General features: G+C 40.5%; 3 protein-coding genes across 3 annotated transcripts in view; 1 reads left to right on the top strand and 2 right to left on the bottom strand.

Moving 5' to 3' along the window:
* The window catches only part of ccdc88b (coiled-coil domain containing 88B), a 66,129-nt gene extending 49,515 nt beyond the window's left edge, over positions 1-16,614 (bottom strand). The window contains exons 1-10 of the mRNA XM_040015756.1: positions 16,394-16,614; positions 15,145-15,293; positions 13,311-13,419; positions 7,319-7,388; positions 7,065-7,123; positions 6,277-6,360; positions 5,313-5,453; positions 3,005-3,150; positions 2,594-2,675; positions 945-1,103 (exon numbers count right to left, since the gene is read on the bottom strand). Of these exons, the coding sequence (XP_039871690.1) occupies positions 945-1,103; positions 2,594-2,675; positions 3,005-3,150; positions 5,313-5,453; positions 6,277-6,360; positions 7,065-7,123; positions 7,319-7,388; positions 13,311-13,419; positions 15,145-15,293; positions 16,394-16,453 (1,059 nt within the window). The 5' untranslated portion in view covers positions 16,454-16,614. The remainder of the gene's footprint in view (positions 1-944; positions 1,104-2,593; positions 2,676-3,004; positions 3,151-5,312; positions 5,454-6,276; positions 6,361-7,064; positions 7,124-7,318; positions 7,389-13,310; positions 13,420-15,144; positions 15,294-16,393) is intronic.
* A 2,717-nt stretch (positions 16,615-19,331) lies between these two features.
* Positions 19,332-25,863, bottom strand: part of rom1b (retinal outer segment membrane protein 1b) — a 9,047-nt gene continuing 2,515 nt past the window's right edge. Inside the window, 3 exon segments of the mRNA XM_040015488.1 lie at positions 19,332-19,930; positions 21,175-21,421; positions 21,914-21,961. Coding sequence (XP_039871422.1) covers positions 19,658-19,930; positions 21,175-21,421; positions 21,914-21,961 — 568 coding nt within the window. The 3' untranslated portion in view covers positions 19,332-19,657.
* scyl1 (SCY1-like, kinase-like 1) overlaps positions 22,090-25,863 on the top strand; it is an 11,402-nt gene continuing 7,628 nt past the window's right edge. Inside the window, exons 1-9 of the mRNA XM_040015485.1 lie at positions 22,090-22,357; positions 22,441-22,667; positions 22,751-22,841; positions 23,685-23,840; positions 24,056-24,214; positions 24,385-24,492; positions 24,862-24,975; positions 25,081-25,236; positions 25,330-25,518. Of these exons, the coding sequence (XP_039871419.1) occupies positions 22,211-22,357; positions 22,441-22,667; positions 22,751-22,841; positions 23,685-23,840; positions 24,056-24,214; positions 24,385-24,492; positions 24,862-24,975; positions 25,081-25,236; positions 25,330-25,518 (1,347 nt within the window). The 5' untranslated portion in view covers positions 22,090-22,210. The remainder of the gene's footprint in view (positions 22,358-22,440; positions 22,668-22,750; positions 22,842-23,684; positions 23,841-24,055; positions 24,215-24,384; positions 24,493-24,861; positions 24,976-25,080; positions 25,237-25,329; positions 25,519-25,863) is intronic.

Raw genomic sequence — 25,863 nt, 5'->3', positions numbered from 1 at the left:
AACCAGAAATAATCACACGCAAACTGTCAGCAAACCTCTCTAGCTGTCTTGCTGGTCCTTTTTTGGCCAACTCGGTGTAATTTTTAGCAGAATCCACACTTACGCAGATCGCTGCAAACAACTTGTGAGTACGATGTTGTCACTACTGATAAAAAACGCAAATAAAACCCAACATGTAATGAAACTAATTTGACCTTCCAAACTGATTTTTATTTTTATTTCTTTACACGTAAACATTCGGCACCTTTTCCTCCCGATTCTTTACAGCCGCAAAACAGTTCATTTTGAATTTCTGGAAACGAGTTCTCGGCACACACACACAACATTAGAAAAAAATCACCCTTCCGGCTAACATGAGCAGTCACACTGATATTGAATTTAAACAGGGTGACTCAAAAAAGACAGGGAAGGTGACGGTGAGGACACTGCAAAGTGTTTCACAAGGATATGAGCACATTTTTTTTGCCCTGAACAGTTATACTACCTCGGAATAAATCTCATTTGGGTGTAAAAATTCCAATAACTGTAGCTGCTCTTTGTCAATGAAGCAGCTCCAGGCGGTAAATCCCAATGACATCACACAATATAATCTCATTCTCCGGCTTTGAGCTTTAGAGTTGTTCGTACTCACTCTTGATTGAAACCCTCAGGGCCTTGTGAGGGAATATATGGCTTTTGAGATTAAGTGGTACTTCTTTTAAAAAATAATAGCTACTCAAAGAGAAAGATTAAAAAAGGGATCTTCTTGATGTGACCTTCGCCAGTAATTTTTATATGACGGCCTTTGTCAAGCTTGTGTCTGTGTATCAAAGCAATGTGAAAATGACTTTGTCTTCCCTGCATAACATTTTTTTTTAAACTATGTATTTTGTAGTGGAGATGTAGCTGTGTTGCTTGATTTCTCTATGGTGTGAGATGTGTGCTTGGTGTGTGTGTGTGTGTACCTTCAGTTGAGTGCGTGTGAGCTCCAGGCTGCGCAATCTGTGTTTACAGCTTTGAAGCTCAGTCTGGAGCTGCTCGGACCGTGCAGCTCGCTCTCGGGCACAGTCCAGCTCATCCCGCAGTGCACGCATGCCCCTCACATCACCCTGCAGAGAACGGTTCTGCATGCGCGCAGACACACACACACACACGGAGACACAGATACATTCATACACCAGCTGGGATGAGGTCAAAGAAGGTTGTGAACAGATCAGGAATGCAGTAAAGCAAATGTTGACAAAGCCTGATACATGAGGAAGGAAATGTGTGCGTGTATACAATCCTGAAATGTTCTCACAAGGATAGAAAAAAATTGAAAAGACCCATATGGAAAAGAGCAAGAGCTTTAACTTGCATGTATTATAGTTTCGAATAACATTTGCATGTCTTCTGCTATTATTTACAATGAAAGTGGTCGAATTAACTGTGAATCACGTAAGCAATATGCTGTGGGAAATCAATGCAGAAAAGGTCATGTAGAAATAACTGGCTTGCAATAAGTCTCTTGATACTTATATAATTCAAAAGTTGAATAACTGATTTATATTTGGGCATTTTTTACACACAGCATGTAACTTCATTTAAACTACTGGAGAAATTACTCACATACTTATATTTAAGATACCCCTAATGTCCACTGTCATTATTTAAACATCATTCTAAGGTACTATTCAGGAGGACTGGCAAGAGGTAGCCAGTTACCCATCTGTAAAACTGTTTCCTTGTAGAAATTATTCCCACACAGACATTAATCATTTAACAGTAAAATCACAGATTTAAATTGTAATTATCTTGAGCATTATCAACAACGCTTATGGCAAGGTGCTGCAGTGCTTAGCACTGTCACCTCACAGCAAGAAGCTTCCTGCTTTAAATTCACCAGCAGGCAGGAGCACTTTCTGTGTGGACTTCATGAGGGTTCTCTCTGGGCACTCCAGCTTCCTCCCACAGTCCAAACACATGCATGTTAGGTTAACTGAATAAAGAGCGGTATGACTGTGTGGTTAATTGTGGCTTGTAGTCTAAAACGCATTGATTTGTCACTAAGATGAGAAAAGTAAAAATCCAACAACTCAAGTAATATTTTTTAAATGAACGTTGACTTTAAAAATTATATCATAGATGAGTCCTTACAGTGCACTTCTATATGTAAGACATATTTGCATAAGTAAATGATAATGACAAATGAAGAATGACAGTGATGTATGGAGTACACTTAGCACTGTGACAATGGAAAATGAAACTAAATGACTCGTCAGTGAGGGAACATTAAGACTGTATATGTATGATCATACCTGTAGTTTTGTTATGAGTCTAAACTTTCAAGTTCAGCTGAGACAGTGACAGCCACCTCTTTCAGGTCAAAGTGTATTTGAATGGAAAGAGCACAATCTAATTTACGGCCTAAGAAAGATGTTTTTATTCAAGATCCAAATGGTTTTGGGTGATTCTGCACTATTATGATTAGGCCCAGTGAGCAATAGTCTAGCTGTTGTCAAATTAGTAATGTTGTATGTGTGGTAAAAGAACAAAACAAAACAAAAAAAGAAAGAGAAGAAGAAGTCTGCATGAGATTTCTGTCTGTGTGCTGACCTCTATTCCATGTCTGTACCTCTTTTTGAAGCTTCTGAAGCTGTTCCTCCATGGTCTCAATCTCCTGCTTGTAATCCAGTATCTGATCACCTTTATCTTCCCTAGAAAACATATCAGCACCGCAAATGCAATTACACAGTTTTTCTAAAGGCTTTTTCTTTTCTTTTGACTTGTATCTGTGATAAAGTGGCAGATAGAAATATAATTAGAGAAGAAAACGCTGTAATATTCTAAAACCGTACAGGCGTTTAATAAGCTGTGTGCGCTGGATTATACCTGTGAGCATCTCATCTGATCCCGCTTCATTGCTCAGGTTTGCAAATAATTTTCTCTGTCTTGACACTGACCTTTGTCACAACTTTTTAAGAATTCTCCTGACTTCTATCATCTCGAGCACACACTGCACGCTCACGCAAACACACAGACTCACAGTTGTTGTTTAAGCCGGCGCAGTTTGGCCTTGCTGTCTGCCAGCTGGAGTAGCAGACCTTGGGATGACTCCTCATTGCGGCCAACCAAGTGCCCCGTCGTGGAATCAGACTGGGCCTCCCGCTCCCGACACAGCTCTGCTATCCTCTGGGAAGAAGAGAGAGAGAAAGATCAATGATGGATGTGGAAAAGGATACAAAGAACAGCTGAAAAGAAAGACGTGGGTTGAGGACTAAAGGCTCAAAAACACATTTCTGAGGATCTGTGAAGGTGAAAACAGTGAGCCGCACATGGCAACTAAATAAGTATGTGCTTCAGTAGATGCTAGCAAAGGTAAGATACTAGTGTTTTGCTGTGTATGCACTCTTTTTTTACAGAGTAAGGAACTTGGGCTGCTGTGATGTCTTCAGATGTTTTAGACTGTTTGACGCTTTGTGATGTATAATTTAAGTCAGATCAGTGTAGCAGCAGAAAATTCACACAAGGGTTAAATGTAGCAGGTATTTTTGCAAAGGGGGTGTATTTTATAAACATTAATGCAGAATGACCTTTTTATTCCTGTAATTTTGCAAACCAGCACAGCAACAGAACATTTTGATCTTACGCAGTATTCACATAAAGGAGAGCACAGTGGGACAGGGTTTTATTAGGGCCGATTTAAATCTGTGGAATTTATTCGAAACAAAATTTAAGATCTTACGTTGCTTTGATCTCATATTAAGGTTGTAGGAAATGCCTTTTAATCCACTAGAAGCTTAAGACAGATCTCAGTTAAATATCACTGGATTCAAGGATTGAGAATGTGTTTGAGATCAGAAGGCAGGAACATGAAGTGGAATCAGAGGTGCATTTAGAAAGGACTGTGGGGTCTTTGCTATTTCAAAGAAGCAAAGTTACTACGCTCCTTACACTAGTTTTTTTTTTTTTTTAAATACTGTAGTCTGTTATCTCCAGCCTAACAGCATGCATTTCATTTTCCAATTCATTGCTACTTAAATCACATTAAAACCTTTGACCACAATGCCATTTCAATCCCACTGTGCACTAATGTTTTATGAATTTTAATTAGTTCTATGGGTGGTTCAGCAGAGATTTCACTGATACCACCTTTTGTTGGTTAAAAAGCAGAATTATTACAACTGTAGGAGGTAATCCATAGCTACAAAATGTCTGGGCGGCATCTGGTGTGAAATGTTGATCCAACTTGAAACAATGGAGGAACTGATTCACTTGCTGAAACTGATTTAGTTAATTAACTTTTAATTTCTTCAGGAAAACACATTTTCAATTTCCTTCTTGTCACGTCGGCGTGATTGAAAACATCATAAATGTCCAATTTTTTCATTCTCATTCATTACAGTTCTCCAGCAAAGAATCAAACAACGGACAATGATGGTAAATTCACTTTAAGGCACAATAACGCTCACACTATGAAGTCCATACTCCCACTGCTTCCATCTGTCTGCACAGTTGAAGAGAGCAAAAGTGATGCAGTAATTTGGTGTTCTTTCCAATCAACTATTATAGTCGTTATTAATTTCTGTCTTATTTGCTCATTTGCCCACTTGCCTAGATTTAGATGAGCTGCTCAGCACTATCATGTCTGGTGTATGTAGCTACCACCAGCTGCCAGTTAGCCTAGAATAGCCCACAGAAACAGGAAGAACCGATGGCCTGACTCAGCTAAGAGGTTAAAAATTGACCTACTAATCTCTTACTTGTTATCGTGTTTCATTATCAGAATAAAGGTTCTATACAACTCTTCCAAGCTACCTCCCAGTGCACGATCGAATAAATGCTCAACTTTAGGTAACCTTGGTACTAGTTACACCTTTTTAATGTAAACTGCAAACTGCTACCAAACTAGAAATATTAGAGCTTAATATCTGATCTGTTTTCTGATTTTTGTGACTACTCGTTCCTTGTTCATTGCGTTGTTCTGTCGCGTCTGTCTGGTTATCATGCTCTTGTGAAAGTTTCTTGGTTCCCTTTTTGTTGAAAGAAAAAATTAATCACAATCAGACTTCCTGTTTAAATTAAAAATGACAGTAGGCTTTGTGCTAGAATCATTTCGGGATGTGCTGCTTTGCAAATTCAGGAAGTCACAGATAATTTCACAGGTGCTGGTGGGAAGAATTAGTTATATTTATATTATAACAGGCTGTTTCATTCCCCATGAGTTTCTATTTAGCCTAACAGCTACTGGCTGCTTCTTGAGATTGGTATCAATGCTGTCATTTATCTTTTGGTTAAAAAAAACAGAGTGTCAAGTGTCAAGCTATTTCTTTAAGGCTTTGTGTATTGCATACCTCCAACTGTGTGTCTCTCTGTGCCAGCAGGCTTTGGATCTGTTTGGCCATGGAGCTAAACACCAGCTGCAAGTCTGCACCTTCAGTCTCCACTAGCTCCTCCCACTGAAGCGGCAGCACCACACGAGGATCCTGAGTTACCTGCAACGAGGACCATTTTTTAGGCCTCTATGACAAGATCAATACACATCTGGGACACCTGACACAAAATAGCCCAGGCACTGCGAGCGCTGTGTGAATACCAAGCATTTGTGTACAACGAAAAGGAAAAGAAAAATAAATTCTCACACGTCTATGTGTGAAAGCTGTAGGAAAATGCACTAAAAAAAATTCACTAGTGCATGCAAAGCTAGTGATCATGTTGACAGGTTTAAAAATCTCCTCGGGTGTAAGCCATACAGAAGGAAAGCAGGGGGTGCATCCATTCACACAGAAAGAGCACCTCTCACCTCTGTGATTTGTTAGGCTGAAAAACCTGGGGAGAAAAAGGCTGGGAGGCAGCATGCTGTTACTGTAATTCAGTCACGCTGCTATGCAAAATGTTGTTTTTGTAATTCCAGCAATTATTCATGGGGGGTGTTTTTTAAAAGAGGCAATTTGGCCTTTCTTCCTTATTGGAGCGGATGGTGGACAGTGACAGGAAAAAAGATGAAGGAGAGACAATGATGTGACAGAGGGGGGGATTGGAGAGGTGGACATGGGAGGTGGAGGATCCAGCTTACAGTGGCAGCAAGGGGCACCCAGAGGTCCTTAAAAGGCTGCCAACAGAATGACAAGTAGCTCATTTTCACAACTCAGTTGAAGCACAAGGAGAAGGTATAACAGTTTCATTCTGTCTGCCTACAGGCCAGACAGTGAAGGGACTCTTTGCTTAATCATGTTTGGGAACAAAAATCCTCCAAGAATTTCTTGTTCTTTTTTAATGAGTGAGGGATTTGGTTTGATTAATTCTGCACTTACTTACCTGCTGAATACAACTGGCAATGCCAGCCTGGGTTTCAATGTCCAGGGACTGGATCTGCTGAATGAAGGTTTCCTTATTCTCGCACTGTAGACACAGGAAGAGATGGAGTCAGGTGTGCATGCTAGATCAAAATACCAAAAAGTGTGTTCATAGGTATTCCTGGAATTGGCCCTGAGGGACGCTTATTAGAAGACAGCAGGGCAGTCTTTGGGTGGAGGACTCCTGGACGACTGTCCTTAGACTCAGACATTTTGTAAACTTGCACTGTTGAGCGGTCGGGCAAGATTAGCACGCCACTTTAACGTGAAGCCTGAAATTGACTCTTGTACAAGGTTGCCAGGGTAACACAATACAAGGCTAAGATTGATGCCAGCGGAAACTCTAATGAAACAAACAACAAAACCAAACAGTATTTGAGCGCAATGATCCTGAGCTGAAATTAGAAAAGGAAATTAATCAAGTTCCTCTGGAATGAGTTTATACAAAATAGTGCACAACAATCTGTCTTATTTTATCTTTTCCTAGAAGAATGTTACCTTCAGGCCTTTCTGGTAAAGTTTAAACAACAAATCTGTGTAGTTAGCACCGAAAATATGAGAAAAATTAGTCCGAAGAGTTCAAGGTGTGCAGATATGCACATTACTTTGAACTGATTTTGGAGGAAAGAACATGTAAAGTAAAGTGAAATTTATTGTGTCTGTCCTCCCTCTTTGTTTTTAAGTAACATGCACAATGCTGCTGTGGTCAGCTTTGACCAAAGCATGACGGTCATATGAGCGTGTGATCACCTGCACTGCACTTCCTAGTAAGAGTAGCAGCAGTCGCCTGAGCTCCTCCACGGCTGCCTCTGAGGACACAGAAATAACCGTCATCATCATCATTATCATCATCATCTTCACCCCCCCCAGCACCCTTCTCCTTATCATTATCACCTTAATGTGCTTCACAGATAGCTGAGATATAGACTCGAACATAAAGTATAATTACTTTCTTCCTGCTGAGAGAGATTGGCACTGATAGGATCGTGTTGTTATCTTTATACCTGTTAGGGGGTCCTGGCCCAGAATGGCAACATTTGGGAGAGACATGAGTATCAACTGCTGCAAGTCTTCCTGAAAAGGAAAAGAAATATAAGGAGTTCAGCACATACACACACACACACACACACACACAAAAACACCTCAAGTAATCACCTGGACCGTCCTGTTCTTCTGCCCTCAGTTAGCCGAGATAAACAAAAGCGCAGGAACTGATTTGTTGTGTAAACAAATAAGAGATCCCTGATAAAACTGCACTGTTTTGTTCTTACAGGCTGGTAAGATTTTGTACAATTTTAGTTTAATATATTTCACTGCATTTTGTTCTCTACTTATTCTCAATGTGTAATAGAATCAAAGAAAAACAATATAATGATAGCAGTGAATAAGAAACCTGCAGCTAAACCACTTAATACTACTGGCAACTACTGCTGACCTTTTGGGTATAACATATGGGTAATGTGGGTGATGTGACAGCAATGCAGACGCACTGACATAATCTCAAAGATCACAAGTGACGTCATAATCAACCAGAACAAATTACTTGGAGCGAATCAATCCAAGTATTAGTGCTTCCAACAAACCTGACTGGTACATGATCATAGCCATTATTCATTCACTTCAGCTTGTAACAGATATATTAGTATTAGTATTTACTCAGGAAGTCTTAAATGGTAAATGGTAAATGGCCTAGGGTTAGGGTTAGCAAACTCTTTATTACACAGACCTGTTCAATTTCTTTCTAAGAAAAAAATCTAATCAGCCAATTACATGGAAGCAATTCAGTATATTTAGAGATGTAGACATGGCCAGAGAGGACCTTCTGAATTTCAAACCGAGCAGCAGAATGGGTTGTTGATGCCGAATGGGCTGATCTGAATATCCACAATCATCCTGCCTTGTATGAACAGTTCAGGCTGGGGGTGCCGTAATAGTGTGGAGAATTTTTTCATGTTCCCTGTAGTCAAATGGCGCCTACAGTCACCAGATCTCAATCCTCAGCTGACAGTCACCAGACCTCAATCAGATCTCAATCAGCTGCACAGCTGACAACTCTGCAGCAACTGTGTGACGCTGTCACGTCAGTATGAACCAAAATCTCTCAAAGATGTTTTCAGCACCTTGTTGAATCTATGCCACAAAGAATTAAGGCAGCTCTGGAGGTAATAGGGGATCCAACCCAATACTGATAAGGTGTACCTAATGAAGTGACCACTGAATGTAATTTCAAGAGAAATTTCAATAATTTTGAGTTGCTTTAATAACAAGACAGCTTGGTTGATTTTCTTGTTAACAACAATTCTGATCACAGAGTGTTAATAATCAATTTTTAGAAGTTTTTTTTCCAAAATATTTGTTTAATTTGTGTCCTTATTGTCTAGGAGATTATCTAAGATTAACTACAATTCAACTGATCAAAGCTGGACTGTTGATGCATGTTGTCATATTTGCTCTGTACTTTATTTTATTTATTTATGTATTTTTATTTCTCCACTGCCAAAAAGGGAAAACATTCCTAAAAAAAAGAGAACATCTTTTCATTGCTGTCTTGATTATCTCAGCTGAGGGACTGTGCATCTTACAGAAAACCATTTAAAAATTTTGAATTCACTAAAGCCATTAAATCTCTGGCTCATCATTTTGGACATTTCCTGCATGGTCCAAAGTATTTTTAATGCTTTTCAAATTCAGGAGATTCAGGACGAGCAGAAGGCCCACCAACACTGTGTTCATCTTGTTTCAGCGAGTCGTAATTTCTGCTTTGAGCTCTTGGACAAATCCCCTGGCAGACTCAAATGACGCTGAATCAAGCTGGACCACAGACGCCTCAGACATTTCCCGTCCAGAAACCTGGCTTCTCTGGCAGCAGAAAGAAATATCTGTCATGTGACCCCACAGCGCCTCCCTCCTCCTACGTTGCCATCCAGTGCATCACTAGTGTAGAGGGTAATCATTACTGTTACTTTGCCACTTAATTTAGTTGGTCTTAAACTTAAGAAAAAGAAAAAAAAAAGAGGAGAACAACTTCACCGTTAATTAAAAACATTTCTGTCAGAGAGCCACACACTGTTGCTGGCTAGCTCCTTTCCCAACTGCTCAGAAAGCCTGTTCACAACCTCCTCACATCCATCAGCGCAAAATCACAAGAGTACAGATGTAAGTCACAATTACAGCTCTCTCTCTCTTACTGTAATTTATAAACTGTATGGGGAGAAAGGCAGGGACTCCCTTTAGCAACTGGCATGTGCAGCAAACCTTATGTTTCTGCTCCTTCAGGGCGTTCAGGATATTAGCCACTGTAGCTCTGAGTTGGTCTTCGTGCAGCTCGTGGCTGATGATGCCAAACAGACTTCTGCAGGAGATTAGCCAGACTGATAATTATATAGAAGCGCCTTGTTGTTGTTGGCACAGTAATGTCTTTGCACGGGCAATTCCCTGCCGGGCAGTACGGCCAAGATACATACTGGGTTGTATTTTCTTGAATGCCTCCTGCACTTTATTTCATACATTATTATTTATAATGCAATACAAAAGAAAGAGGTCAAGAATATGAAAAATGTGCAGAGATTTCCAGGGCAGTCACACTCAAAGTTAATTTCTTAAGGAAGTAGATTTTTCCACTAAAGCAAACGCCCAAAAAAAAAAAGGAATTAGCTATATGGAGCAGTTCTGAAACTGGGATAAAAGCATTCATCACACTGCTGGCTGCAGTTAAGAAGAGAATTAAGTTCCATCTGTAAGATCTTTTTCAAATCCCGCCTTTTTATTGTATGTTGTTTGGATTGGTGTTGGCTTTAATTTTTGCCACAGACTTGCTTTTATTTATTTTTCCCCCTAATTTTAATTTTTTGGCTTTATGCAAAAACAGATTAGTAGAGACATCATTTATTGGATGTTCGGCAGCCGTAAAAATGTCACGGTTTACCGAGGAGAGAGATCTTTAAAATGTGGAGGGTCAATAAATTAGTAGTCAAGAGAAATTAACATTTAAAATCCCATTAACAGAAAGCTGGAGAGCAAGTGTCTCATTCAGTGGCAGTAAATGGAGTTTTAAAAAAAAAAAGAGAAGAAGAATAGATTAAGAAAGACAGAGGGAGAACAGAATACAGTCAGCTAGAGTATAATACATTAGCATATAATGAAATTAAACCAGTAGAATAGATGCAGCATAGCACTCATAAATTTTACAGTAGGTTATATGAGTCCATACAGTAGACGTGCACAGCCTCCACCCCCCCCCCTGCCCCCACCCCCCCACCCCCCCCGTGTCGTCAACACAAATAACTCCGTTTCTATAGAAGACAAGCTGAGGTCACAGCAGATATCAAGCCCTGCCAAGCTGCACACTGTTTCTGTGGCTTAAGCTCTCCACACTCTTGCCATTGTATTGCACGCACTCTCTCACATAAACACACAGGCAGCATTAAACAGCACAAAAAAATATAATAATAATTCAGTGAGAAGTAAAGCTGTGACTGATGTGGAACTAAATGTCTGCAGAGACACTGGAGCCTATTCTGAGCACACCTGCTGAAATTCTAGTGCAATGTCGGCTGACGTGAGCTTCTCAATTATTTGGCAGTGTGCTGTGCTGCTAGGTGCTTTCAAGGGACATTAGTGATTCACTGAAAATTAGGAAGCGAAACCTCGTAGACTCGTGTTCTTCTGTTGTGTGACAAGCAAAACAGTGCATGTTCAGTCCACCTGACTCGTACTTCGGGATGGTTTCCTCGCTCAGAGCAGTAGCTTTCTGAATCATCCTCCGGGGGTTGGAAGAATTGTGTCATTTCCTCAAATGCCAACGGCGCATGTGAATGCACATTATGAAATGCATGATACTGTGGGCTATTTGATAGATTCTCAGTCTCCTTCCTTCCTCAACCTCTAACCACAGCAGCAGCTAAAAAATGCAGCTCACCACTCCTCCACTTTTTCTCACCCCATTTGCCTGATAATAAGCAAGGACACGTCGACTGCGGATGGAATATTCTCTGTTTCATCTTTTCTCTTGTGCTAATATGCTGCCTCCCTGTGCATACACTTCAAATTTTCCACAATACCCCCAAGCAATATATTGCTAGTGTTAAGAGTGATAGTTGAGCCTCATCTTGTCCTCTGTTTTTACTACCTTGCAGCTAGAAAACTGCTTCTCCGGCCCTCTGCCATCACCCCGTCTCCCTCGCCATTTGTGTGGCTGTGAGTCATGTTTTAGAAAGATATTCCGGCGCTTTCACAAGACTTTTTTTCTCGTAATGAGAAGCTGGGAGTCATTTTAGTCCATCCACAAAAGAAGCCATCACACTAGTGTTTATGAAAACTTTTTTTGTTCTTGAAATTCTAGAGAAATGATTGGGGCCATTCAAGATAGGAGCTGGACCATTTACAAATGACCGTGCAGCCTGTATCACTGTGTCACACGTTTGCCTCGCTATCTCGGTGTAATGACTTGTCCTGCTGCTGAGATATTAATGCCACAGTTTCACAAGGTATCAAACCACCCAATTAAGCTTTGTTGAAGCATGTAGCTACAGAGATGAAACTTCCAGAAAAACAACTCAAAGAATTAGTTTGACATTTTGGGAAAAACATGTATTTATTTTCTTGCTGAGAGTCAGATGAGGCGATCGATACTGCTTTCATGTCTGCTTGCTAAAAGCTGCCGGGGTAAAGTTAGCACCAGAGTAGCATAGCATGAAAAAAAACAAGGTAAAGGGGAAAAAAGAAAGTACCAGCTCATTAACTGACATATTCGATTTTCTTAATCCCTATATGAAGACTGTTGCTTAGCTGGATGCTGGACTTTGAAAGCTTTATACAGCAAAAATAATTATGTGTTAGTAAACTTAAATTGCAGCAAAGACAGGTTTCCAGCCACTGTGATGAGCTCAACTAACCAACAGCTGCTTTATTGCATCAAACTATCTTGCAATCAAAGTTGTTGCAATCATACATGCAACAACTATCTATTCAAACACAAACACATTTAGAGTTAAGATTCCTGATTTTACAGCACAAGTGATAGCACTGTTTTGGTGCTTATTCATAAAGAACCTAAGATTGCAAAATAAAAATAAATTCATACCAAATGTCTTTTTTAGGCATTTACAGTTGCAAATCTTCTAACATTTTACCAGTTTAGATGAACTTTTATGCAACATTAGGAGGCTATACCATCCAGCTGCATCATCAGCATTTTGCAGTCATGCTTCTGCTGACCCGAGGCTTCCGCTAACACCTGAGGGAAATACCTGGTGCTCTAGATGTTAAATGCTCAGCTATGTTCACTGCCGAGTCTCTAACTGTGCCTGCTGTTTGAAGTTGAGCAGGTAGCGTATAAAGCCAGTTTATTAAAGCTTTCTGGCTGAAATCAGGTTCCTGTTGCCTCTGAAAACAGGCTAATAAAAAGCACAGTGAAGCAGAACGGTAAAGCTGTAGTAACAACGGGCGAAGAGACACTGTAGCTCGAGCGGCAGACGACAAACCTCACGGGGGTTCAGCATTGCAAGTGCTCATTTTTACACTGCAAGGAGCTGTTTGCTTTGTGGCAACCCAGCAGCAACTAATGAGCCAATATTTGAACAGTTTTGTCCAGATAATTATGTCCAGAGCTTCACTGAGAAGACTACGCGATGCAGGTGTGGGGTTTGCTTTTGTTTTCTGAATACTGTGCAAAAAGTATTCATCTGTCCAAGTTCTAAAATTAAAAAGCGCACAAAATGCAGTTACATAAAAATATGAGCTAAAAACAAAACTGTGGTTGCCCTCATAGCTTTCAAAAATTTCTTTCTTTATCACAGCCATGCCTGAATGGACTATACCGTTAATGGGTTTCTTCTTGTTATAGTGGGAATGTGAAGCTCAGGAGAAGTCCTGTGCAGGCTCTGTTGCCTTTCAGTACATTGCCCTGATTTCCGTCTTGATGATTTGATCTAACAGAATCTCACCAACCTCCCCTCATCCCCACCCCCCTCTCTCACCACCATCACCCTCCCCTACCTGGTAGAAGGCTCGCAGGTGTCGATTTAAAATAGAAAAATTCTGGACTCTCAGCATGTGGTCATCTCTCTCGCTGTTGTACAGCCGCTCCACCTTGGGGTTTGGATCTCTGGGTGGACACACACAAAAAAAACCACACACACACACAATTACACACAGTGGTTTACACACTGCAGCTTGATCAAACAGCCCAGCAACATTTCTCTCCAGATGAGAAATTCTTATGCAACAGTGCATTTAAGCAGAGTGAATAAAATTTTAATGAGGTCTGAGAAGCAGGCAGTGAGAATCCACATGCAATTATTTGTTGAAATAATGTGGCTTAGGTCGGGCCAAATTAATCAGCCATTGAGCAAATCCTGCCTAAGATCTTGTCTTGCCAGTTAATAGACAAAAGGTTTTCTCCTGCTGAAACTTGAACACGAAGATAAGGGAATCAGTGGAGATGGCTTATAGGATGGCATGATTGTAATTTGCTAGAAATTTCAGAACATTGTGCTTTAACACACACGCACTGCAAAACAACATGAGGTTATGAAACCGAGTGCGATAAATGTTACATCACTTTTCATGCAAAAGAAAAAGAACAATACCAAGTGTTTGCAACCATGTTAGCACCTCTCTGATGCTGTGCTGTGGCACACCATAAAGCATAAGGGAAAATGTTTACCAGTTAGCATGATAGGGTTCTTAAATTACCATCAAACACAAAGTGAGGGTTGGTATTTTGGGAGATATCTGCGCATAAATCAAAGAAAAACTACAAAGTGGATGCGAAAAGTGATGGTGCCGCATTAAATATCACAAAATTAAGACTCACTCGAGTTTCTGTCCCTTGAGTCATGCTGTCAGTTAAACTAAGCTGAAGTATTTTAGTGCAAAACATTAAACTGAGGGAATTATCTGCCTTTATTTAATAGCTGTATGGATGTAAAAGGGCTGGATGCAAATACCACACTGCCAATACGTCCCAGTGGTCACTCAAAACACTGCAACAAAAAAAATAATCTAGAGCCCTTAAATTATTCTCCTGTTGCCCTATTATATATTAATATAGTGTCCTCCTATTACTCTTTCTATTATTAATGTGACTGTTTATTTGTTTAAGTGACATCATTACAACGTACGAACTGTGCGGCCACAACCCAGAAGGAAACCAGGACATTAAAAAAGCTTCTGTGGTTCATGCACAGTGCAAGAACCATTATAGAAGCAGGGAAGACTTCCAGGCATACAGATAAAGGTGTTGTTGATTTTTTTTTCCAGTTGTCAGTAATGTTACTGCAACAAAAAAAAAATCCCATCCATCCAAACAGGCATTTTCTCCATATTATAAAAAGAGAGGTGTAAAATTATTGGCAGGACACAGCTGCTCACAAGGTCACTTTGCACTCTTTCTATTATCCCACACACTGTCCATCACCTTAACTCACTTCACTTAAGTTACATAAGCATCTCAATCACCAGGCCACCAGGGTGCCCAATTTCAGTGCTTTTTAATGGCTTTCACTCAAAAAGCAAAAAAAAAGCTGCCATGGAGTTTAAGCTAAGAATGGGTTGTGTGTACATTTCAGCGTTTGAGATTGCCAATAAAAGCCACAGGCACTTTTTTTGCAACTAATTGCAAGGTTGAACGGTTTATATTTTCCATTTACAAATGAGAACTTGTGCTTTTATTATTTTACATTTATATTATTACATTTAAAAGCAGACTGACTGGGTAAAGTTTGCAAAAGTTTATCAAGTTATCTTTTCCCCCTCTCTAATAGTCACGTTTATTGCAGTGTCCACGGCTAGGAAGCAGTGAAAGTGAGAAAATGTTGATGAATCTTACATGACCCTCATGACCTCATTGAGGAAAATCCCATTGGTCAGCCTCAGGTAGCGGTCTCGGACGCTCTGCGAAACAGAGTTCACTTCCATGTACTGGCTGTAGTGAGGTGCACCGTCCTCACTCTCTACCATATTCTCAAACAGCAGCACCTATGAGAGACAGATAGAGATGATCTTGTGTGGTGACCAAAGACAAGGAAGAACCGGCACAGGAGCAGAAAATAGACACAGAGATGGGCTAAGGGAAAATTTTCACACAGGAAGTCACTTGAGTCTGTGCACCTGTCCGAACAGGTGGGATCTGTGCGCTCACACTGGGAAGCACTTCACAGCGACAGCCAGCCAAGCAGGACTGCAGCCAAGGTTTCTCTCTCGCGCGCTTCTAAGACGACTTGTGCCAATGCAAACTGCAATATAATGAGTTTTATTCCCACCTGCACCTTCTAAAAACTGCACAGTAGGTAAACAAAGTAACAAGCCAGAGTTGGTCTCAGCTGATGAGGTGATACAGAGGAGACTGAGATGCGGAGGATAACAACTGGGTTGGGTGGCAGGGGATCCCTTCAGGGTGAAAAATCTCATATCAGTGAAAAAATGACCTGCTGAAGTGGTCCGAAGAAAAAAAAAAAACCTCTTCCAAGACCTGTTGAACCTGACATCTGACCAGCCCCCTCTTTGGAAAGGGGAAACAACAGCCAATGAGAACATCCCTATAAGACTTAGTGATCACATTATCCAAGCAGAGATCATTAACCAGAAGGGGGAGACTTGGTGACTTGCCATGTGGAAACCCCAGCTGGGAATTCAGTGTGTTACAGCTGTAGTTGGTTTAAGAGAGCACGTACTCTATGACTATTTTGAAATCAGAAGCAGCCCAAGGACACGGAAGTGTCAAAGCTGGGAGAGAAAAAGTTGGTTATTAAGAGGCGAGGGAAGCTGCCAAAAGGAGAAGTGTTTGCTTTTCTGTACACAACAGAAAAAAAAGGCAGGGTCGAGGCTGTTTGTGTTATTTATTCAAGTTTTATATGTATTCTGACGAACGGAACTGGAAAACAGACTGGTCTAAAAAATTTCACAAGCTTTCTGACTTGAAATTATACAGACTTTACTACAGAGTTGGTCACCGGCTAAGTCGGATTTTGTAATTTTTTTCACACCGTTTTACACCCTCCTGTTTTATTCTCACCTCTGCGCCTCTATAAATGATGACCTTTTCTCTAACTCAAAGTGATAAATGATAAATGACGTACCCATTGCGCCAACGCACTTTCCATGAATTCCTCTATTATCTCCTTAATGCTGGACTCCATTGTTGTGGCACGAGGGCTGTGAAACACTACAGAAGACAGCTAATTAAAGAATATCACCAACGAGGTGTATGTAATGAATCAGAGACAGAGAATCCATCTTGCGTCAAGTGAAGTAGTTTGACATTTGTGCGGCCCTTCCTCCCCTCCCTCTACCTCGTTTGCTGTCTCTTCCTCTCTGACTGCGTGTGTCAGTTTCATTGCAAAACCACACCGGAATTTTTCAAAACGCACATGTTGAGGGTTTTTTTTTTTAAACACACCCTCAAAACTCCACACAACACACACAAACACGGAAATATTTTTCTTGAGTACCGCAAAACACTAGAGTGCAAAAAAGGGACATTAACTTCGCAGAGGTGAAATATTAGGCCTATTTCCTCCTCTGCGTATTTATGTGCACATTTACCTTAAATGTGTGTTTTTACGCCATTATTTGCCTCAGTATCGCCTTGTTTTGACCTTAGACATGACATGTTGATCTAATGTGTGTTAAAAATGAGAAGGCTTCCATTTGAAGTTGTCAGAGGTTTAGTGTCTCTAACGTTCACCATGCGTTCAGCTGCGCTCCAAGCACTGTGCAATAGTGACCTCTGGTGCTTCAAAAGGAAAGTTCATGCTTTCACATATTATTAATTACATCATCAAAGGGGAAGTGGGCTTCCTTACTTTGAGCTAGCTGCTGTGTATAATGCATTGCAGTATTTTCCGTTCTATAGCTGTCTAAACCTGCGGTATAAGCCTTCATCTGTCAAGGCTTTGATGGCGGAGTGCAAGTAAATGGACAGGGGCGTTCCTAGGATTTCTTTAGGTGGGTTGATCGAACGCAGAGCAGGGTGGGACCACAGGAAATCAGTATTTTTAAGCAGAAAATGAAACCATTAGTGCAGAAAACACGTGGCACAACTTTCAGGTCCATGTCCAGCCCTGTGTTCTACTTATTATGTGATTTATTACGTGAAAAGTGCTGCACAAGAATTTACATAGCTTTTTTCTTTCTTTCTTTCTTTTTACTGGATATTTGTTTTGCAAAGTGGAAAAACAGTAACTAAACTAAAAGTTAAGTAAAAACGTCCCTATTAGAAATTATATACTGTATACTGTAAAATGTTCTCATTATGTCTACTCTTCAGATTCATGTAAATACTAGTTATAAATGTTTGTTTCTTAAATGCTGCAGCTCGATGTGATTTTAATTACTTGTGTATTGCTGATCAATAACAGTAGCATGCTCAATAATCCAGGTAAGAAAATCGCAGAAAGCTCATTCTGTTCATCTGGACGTTGCCTTTTCAGGAGGAGAAACATTTCGTCAGTCATTCTAGTGAGTTCTGATCTTTCCTTATAAGGCTGGCGAAGGCAGGCAGCTGAGACTTAAATAGAGCAGAAGCAGAAAGTAGCACAACATAAAAAAATACATAGAAATACTACTTCTGTAAAGTACTTGAGTAAATGTACTAAGTTACATTCCCATTGATCCTATCCATGCATCTCATCTGATGGTGGTGGGCATTGTAGGACTTATGATACTCTAGTGCTTTTTCAGTTCTTTATTTATAAAGTGTCTGTTAAAATGATGGTGGTTGACTTTTTTTGTTTGTTTCTTTATGTTTTATCATTAGTTCCTGAAGTGGCTGTTACATTTTCGAACTCAAGCTGTATTTGTCAACGACGCAAGGTTTAGCCTGCTATAAAGAAGAGTGATGATTTGTTGTTCTTATTGTGCAATGCTTTATCAAAGCGTGACATGGAGAGTGGATGTGCATAATAGTGGATTCTTTGTGGGTTTTGCACACAGGCTTCAAAAAAAGATACCAAGGGAAAGATATCATTGAAAAGCTGCCAAAAGGAAGCTGTTAGAAGATGTATGTGATCTGAAGATATGTGCAAATCATTATTATCATAGTTTCTGTACAGTCTCACCCTTAATGGTCCGCACAAGGCTTCTTCTTTATGTAATTAGGGAAATTTTATAAGGCCTGATGAGCAAAAGGCAAATTTTAGAAATTTCTTTCCATGATTTTTAATAATGTATTAATTTTATGATCCAATTTAAGGTTTTATGATACACTTTCTTTGAAGGTCAGAGCTGAGAAATGGACTGTAACGCTTCCTTTGTTAATCTCTGCTACACTTCAAGATGTTTTTGTTTTTTTTTTGAAAAAGAAAACGTTTATTTTTCTGCAGCCACTAAATAGATGCTTATATATTTGGAATCAAATAAGACATTCATGGAAAATAGTCTGTGATACAGTTTTATTTAGGAAGATTGAGCACACATTGGATATACCTGCAGCTTGGACAGATCACCATATTTGTATATATAAATATGTTTTGCCACAAAAAGGATTTATAGACCGTTAGTCTTTGTAAAATAGTTTCCAACATGTTGCATCAGTGTGCTGTTTATGCCAGAGTGTGTTCCTGTGTGCTGTCAGGGTGTGCTGACACTGCTTGTGCAGCAGTTCTGGGATTAACTGTGCCAGGATTATCAGATTGTTTCAGAGCTGCCAGAACAGACACGATGACAGCTTCATATAGGGCACCGCACACACATATGCACGCAAACACGCACACTTAATCCAACTCTCCTTGCTGGACTCAGATAACCCATTGTCATATTCAAACGTGCCTCTGTTTTAGGACATGTACAAAAGGAAGCCGACACTACAAAGCAGTTAAAAACTTCTACTTTTAATATATAATTCATGTGCATTGCCAGTTTAACAGGTTCCTAAGCATTTCATTGCAGATTAGTACAAACTACAGCCGTGGGAGTAATGTTACAGTCCACATGGGATGAACTTGTGAATCTGAGCCAAAAAAAATTGTTAAATATGTTTTCGTGTTTAAGCTAAACCTGTTTAAACTGACTTTTCTAGACACAACAAGATGTACTACACATCTCCTGAACAGATTCGTAGACGGTGACACATACATGATGTCCTGCACAGAGGAGATGTTTGTTTGGTGTCTGTGCAGGGCTTGATGAGATTCCCTGTGTGTTGCCCTGTTTTGGCCATGTGCGAGGGAGCTGCAGATGCTGCTTTTGGTGGTACATAAATCAAGCCTAATGTGTCAAAACCCAAATGGTGCCCTACTTGCCACCACCCAACTCACACAACCAAAACAAAAAAAAGCACTGACACATCCTCCCCCCTCCCATCTCTTCCCCCTGAGCTTGTGTTTTTAAAAACATTTCTCCCTTTAGCTGGCAGGGGAGGGAGTAGGGGAGGCTGCCTTCTCCGTGGTGTTATCAGCTGCCTTCTCTGCGTCTTCAGCCCCGGGGGATCCTTCGGCGGCCGAGGGGTCAACCTGTGCAAACTTCAAGATGTCGAGGACATTCGCTTTAACATCCTCAAAGGTCTCCTTCACACCCTTCTCCAGGAGATAACCCACACTTTCACCCTCGGGGTCCTCTAGAGCTGTGGCTCCCTCCACAGCCGTCTGCAAGTACCTCAGGCTCACCAGCACTGACATCTGCAGAGAAAGAAGCAATAAAGATACTGTGAAATCAGGGTGTAAAATCTGTGCTCGTAGACAGTTTTTATCACAAAACGAGATGGTCAAAGGGTTTCGTAAGCTCACGAAAAAAACGAATAGAGGCATCAACTTTAATAAATCACGTAATTTTAAAGCTGCTGGGTGATCACACTCTGAAGGACTTTTATTCTGTACAGCTGAAAAGCTTGTGTGGATGTATTCTGACAGCTTGTACTGTGTTATATATGTGAGAGACAGTTATACACATTTTTTCTGATTTTGAATTCACTGTGGAAGTATTATCAGCATTATTAATTTTTTTTTCTTTAGGATTGTAACCATAAACATGATTTCACTCAAAATATTTACACTTATTTTGGAGCGATGATGTTCATAAACCATATTGGGAGGGAATTATTATCTCAGAAGGCGTGTTATGTTTATATTTTCTTTTTTTTTAAAACTGGAGAAATCATGAGGGGTTTTTTTTTACTTCCAACCTTCATATTGGGTTTTGCAATCTGAAGCTTCTTCAAAATCAAATCACTATAAAAGTTAAAAGTTAAATTAAATCTATCTGATCATTTTCATATAGTCTCTTAGACAAATTTTGTCCAGTTTTTTTCCCAAAAGTGTGAGATCCAGTTTTGACTGAAAATTTGCTGCAGACTTCAGGACAACAATGTAGTGGTGATGCAGGAGTACAAAATATTTTTAGTATTATCTCATGCTCCCTCTATCATTTTTTTTTGTCTGCTGTTCAGATTCAGAACAGGTTTTGTTAAAGTAATGTCTTAATACCTTGGCATGCCAAAGTGGACTAGAAAAACCACGCCACTGGTCTGTTGCGGTTTAGACTGTGTGATTGGCTGGTTGGAGCGTATAACAGTGCTGTGTTGAACATATGAGAAAAGCTTCCTGTTACAGGCTTAGTTTGGCTATTTAAACGTGCTGTCAATGCTGGCATTTTGCAAAGGAATGAAAGTGCATGTTTGATTAAAAGTTGGAAATCAATGTAAACCAGTGAGCTTTTCCCTTCTGTCGGTTGTCATGGCAGTGTGTGCGTCACTAGACAGTCATCATTTAAAATTCTGTTTTTTGCTTCTTCTTTCTTTGTGTGTCTGTGTGTGTGAGTGTACAGAATAATTTCAGCGCTCCTTTCTGAACTCAAAGAAGAATTATAGAATAGCATGACAATAATAGCATAAAACAGCTGTTTGGGTTTTCTTTTTATTATTCACCTGTATTAGGATGACTGACAGCACACCAGGGCCAGTTGAATTCATCATCTCCATGTAGTAGTCGGTCAGAGCCTGCCTACAGCCACGGCTGTACAGGTTGAGCTCTTCTGCTTGGTAGTCGTAGCTGTAGTGAGCGCTGTTATCTGTCAGGTGGTACTGCAGGCAGGGGCGTGGGGAGGCCGGGTTACAGCAGCTGAACGGAACGCCATCCAGCAGGTAACGGCCATCCACGTTACTCCTGATACGACTGTAAACAGATGAAGGAGAGAAAGCGTGAAAACCACGAAGAGTGACAGATTAAAAAACAGAGTCTAGTGAGACAAGAGCAAGAGGAAGAGAAGTGAGGAGATAAAGTCATCTTAAAACCAGTTAAAGGCCGACTTTTAGCTCAGAGCAGCCCCTTTATACAAGTGTCATCATGTCACAACCTCTCTGTTTGTTCATTCCTTTTCACTTCCCTATCTTTGACCAACCTTTCTCTGCTTGCTGTACCACTAACCTTTTCATCGATGCCTATCATTCTCTTCAAAAGTAAAGGCCAGATCTATTTTTAATAGTCTTCCTCTACCCTTAATATCATTTCTCTCCCTCTCTTTCTCTCTCTGACATATTGTTTGACCTTTCTGGCTGTGAAATCTGCTTATCTCTCACTCATGTAGACCTCTATTTTCTTTGCTTCTCTTCGCTGTATACCCCTCATCATTTTTCTCTTTCTTTCTGTGGATCATCATTCACTCACTCCTTGACATCCTTGGAGGTGAAGTCCAGATATCTATTGCTCGTTTTTCTTCTAAAATATCTGTGATCTGAACTCTCCAATATTCAGTAAATTTAGTATTAATTTATAGCATGTTTTTAATAGAGATCTGATGGAAAAATGCTGTGATGTATAAATGTGCTGTGCATATGATAGATAAATGCAAAAACTGTTGTGGAGAAGCTGTTTTCCTATGTCAAGTTACTGTTTAATGCAGTGACATAGAATAGTTTTGAAGTATAGTTTTGCTTTTATTTTTTTTCCTTTCTTAGTTGATTGATGAGCTTGGTGTGGTTGTTACAGACAGAGAAGAGCCTCTACCTGGTTACTGAGCAGGTTACGCCCCTGGCAGCCCATCTGAAGGCACGGGCAGAGAAGGGTGGTGTTGGGGAACTGGAGATCTCATGGGGACTCCACCAGATAGTGGTAAGGACAGGAGAGTTGAGGTGTTTGTGGCAGCTGTCCTCTATTAGTCGTCTCTCACCGTCTCTTCCTCTGTTTGCTTACAGAAAGCTCTGAGTTTTCTCATCAATGACTGCCATCTGCTCCATAACAACCTGGGCATATGGGCTGTTTTTGTGGATCGAGCTGGAGAGTGGAAGCTAGGAGCCCTCGACCATGTGGCCCCTGAGCAGGGAGACCCAAGTGGGGTCTCGCTCCCTGCACCAAAGGCAGTTTACCCAGACATGGAGAAATATGACCCACCAGAGATGTCTAACAGCAGTGGAGAGAAATGGTGAGTGTGACATTTAGAGAAAAACTACCTGATGCGCTTTGGCTGCACCCTTTTGCACTGACCTGTGTGTATTTTTGTTACAGGGCAGGAGAGGTGTGGCGACTAGGTTGCCTGATTTGGGAGGTGTTCAACGGGCCGCTGCCACGTACTTCTTCCCTCCGTTCCCTGGGAAAGGTTTGTGTCTTCAATTGCTGTTTATCCAAAAACCTTATGATTAAATATTGTCCTTGCTCCTTGGAGTGCATGCTCTTATTTAAGAAAAATGCAGCTTTTAGGAATATTTAGATTATGATGGTTGTTGTTTAAAGGAAATTACATGATTCTGCTTATGTAAAGAATCAGCAACAATAAACTGAACATATAGTGGGATAGCAGGGCCCTTAAATAATACATATGTCATGGTTAAGATCAACTGGAGAGAAACCCAAGAATCTGATGATCTAATATGAACCCGCGTTTGGTGCCACCAGGGAGAAAAAAAACTGTGAAAACAGGACGAAAGATAAACCACAGGAAAGAGGAAACAAAAGTTAATGGCTTGCAAACATGACTGGAGTAGAGAAGTGCTCAGTGCATCATGGGAAGCTCTCTAACAGTCTGAGCCTATAGCGGCATAAATAAGCGATAGTTCCGGGTCACCTGATCCAACCCTAATTTTAAGATTTTTCAAGAATTTATGTTTTAAGCCCAATCCTAAAGTAGAGAGCATGTTCTATGAGAGAGGGGCCTGATAGCTGAAGGCTCTGCATCCTGTGTGCTTTGAGTGCTCTGTCAGAATAGTGTGTTAATGAGGTCTTTAAGATATGAAGGGGCCTGCGAGGAGAAGGTCTTATGAAGGAAATGTGATCTCTCGTTGCGAGCTTTAGTCTTAGTGCTGTTGCTTCATAGGCTCACTGACAGCTGAAGAGATTTTTTTTTTTTTTTCGTCATATGAAAAGAAAAAAAAAAATACAATAAACTGTACTAAGTCAAGTTATTTTTTTTTTTTTGTTTTGTTTTTTCTTTCTGTTCCCACAGATCCCCAAGGTTCTGGTTCCCCATTACTGTGAGCTGGTTGGAGCCAACCCCCGGACTCGGCCAAACCCTGCCCGGTTTCTCCAGAACTGTAGAGCCCCAGGGGGATTCCTGAGTAGCAGCTTTGTGGAGAGCAACCTTTTCCTGGAAGAGATTCAGGTCTTACACAGACTTTTGTTTGTGTTACAACTACAATAAAAACATTCTAGTCAAGTCACAGCATGAAGTATTAAAACCGAGGTTGAAATTAATCAAAAATCCTGAACAGATTGATGTCATTTGGCTAAACAAGTTTAATCTGGACACCATGCCTCGCTTTAGTCCAATCATCTATTGCAGAAATGAGATGATCTCTTTAAAACGATCCTTTCTAGATCAAGGAGCCAGCCGAGAAGCAGCAGTTCTTCCAGGATCTGAGTGACAATCTCGATTCTTTCCCTGAAGACTTCTGTAAGCACAAAGTCCTGCCTCAGCTGCTCACCGCCTTTGAGTTTGGCAATGCAGGCGCTGTCGTCCTCACACCGCTCTTTAAGGTAAATCCCAACTCCCGAGGCGACTTTAGACCCTAATTAGAAACAGACAGTGAAGCAGACAATAATCATCAGTAAAATCATTCTCGAGACAAGTTGAAAAATGACATGATTGTAGCTATATCTGTGCACTTCTTTTTCTTCAATCTCTCTCTCTTCCTCTGTTTTTCTAGGTGGGAAAATTTCTGTCAGCAGAAGAGTACCAGCAGAAAATCATCCCTGTCATTGTGAAAATGTTCTCCTCCACAGACCGAGCTATGAGGATACGACTTCTGCAGCAGGTGTGGAATATTCTTTTGCTTTCCTTGCAGAGGTAATCTTTACATCATGTGTAAGATTTTAAAAACAAGTTCTGCACAAAACAGTTTTGTTCTTTTTAAATATTGACTAGTTTCAGAGATTTTTTCAGTGATTAGGGTGAATATTGCCGAGATGGTGTTCTTATTTATTCTACTTTTTTAATATAGAGTTCATATTTAATTTTATGGTATGTTATTTCTAGCATGGAAAGAGAAACATTGGTTAAAAGAACAGTAAAACATAACAAACAGTTGTTTAATCACATGCCTGTCCGGCTGTTTTTATCTCTGTATTAAAGAATAAAACCATTTATCTTTTACTCACCCTAACTCTGTCTCTGTCTTTCTCAGATGGAGCAGTTCATTCAGTATTTGAATGAGGCTGCAGTGAATTCCCAGATTTTCCCTCATGTTGTTCACGGCTTCACAGACACAAACCCTGCTATCAGGGAACAGACTGTGAAGGTAGTTTTCACAATTAAACACAAGCACAATATAACAGGTGTTATCTCATACATATAGTACATGACAGATAGCATCCTAAATATGCTCTCTTCCCCCTCCCCCCAGTCTATGCTGCTGCTGGCTCCGAAGCTAAATGAGACCAACCTTAACCAGGAACTGATGCGTCACTTTGCCCGGCTCCAGGCTAGAGACGAACAAGGCCCAATCCGATGCAACACCACCGTCTGCCTGGGAAAAATCGCCTCCTACCTCAACGCTGGGGTAAGGCAGACCTGCATCACTGTGTAAAACTTAAAAAACAGAAAGCCTGAGATCAGTGCTCGGTAAAGAATTTAATTGTCTTGCTGTCCACAGACTCGACAGCGCGTTCTGATTTCTGCCTTCTCTCGAGCCACAAAGGACCCGTTCCCTGCGTCGCGCTCTGCTGGCGTGCTGGGCTTTGCGGCCACACACAACTACTACAGTGTAACGGAGATTGCTGCCCGTATCCTGCCCACCCTGTGTGCTGTTACTGTTGACCCCGATAAGAGCGTCAGGGATCAGGTAGGGCTGGGTGATGTGAGGAAAATCGAATATCACAATATATAGAGAGAGAGAGAGATAGATGTTGCCTACAATTGCACTGGTATACTCATTCAAATCAACCATTCAGTATTTTTTTTTTCTATACTTTGAATACAAAAAACCAGAATGAACTGAAATGTATTATTTTAACAATTTCTTTTTAACAAACATCAGTTGCACATGGAGGTTTTTCACAAATGGCTAATCATAGCAACAAAAAAAGCAAGAATCAAGCAGGAATTCAAAATAAGACAAAATAAAACAAATGAATTTAAAAAGGTGCTCTTTTGTGCTTACAAGATATAAAAAATGTGATGACCTGAA

This window comes from Simochromis diagramma, unplaced genomic scaffold, assembly GCF_900408965.1.
Source record: "Simochromis diagramma unplaced genomic scaffold, fSimDia1.1 OVJJ01000685.1, whole genome shotgun sequence".
In the NCBI taxonomy this organism is placed as follows: domain Eukaryota; kingdom Metazoa; phylum Chordata; class Actinopteri; order Cichliformes; family Cichlidae; genus Simochromis; species Simochromis diagramma.
Note: the sequence above shows the minus strand (reverse complement) of the source record. Positions and strands in the feature narration are given on the sequence as shown.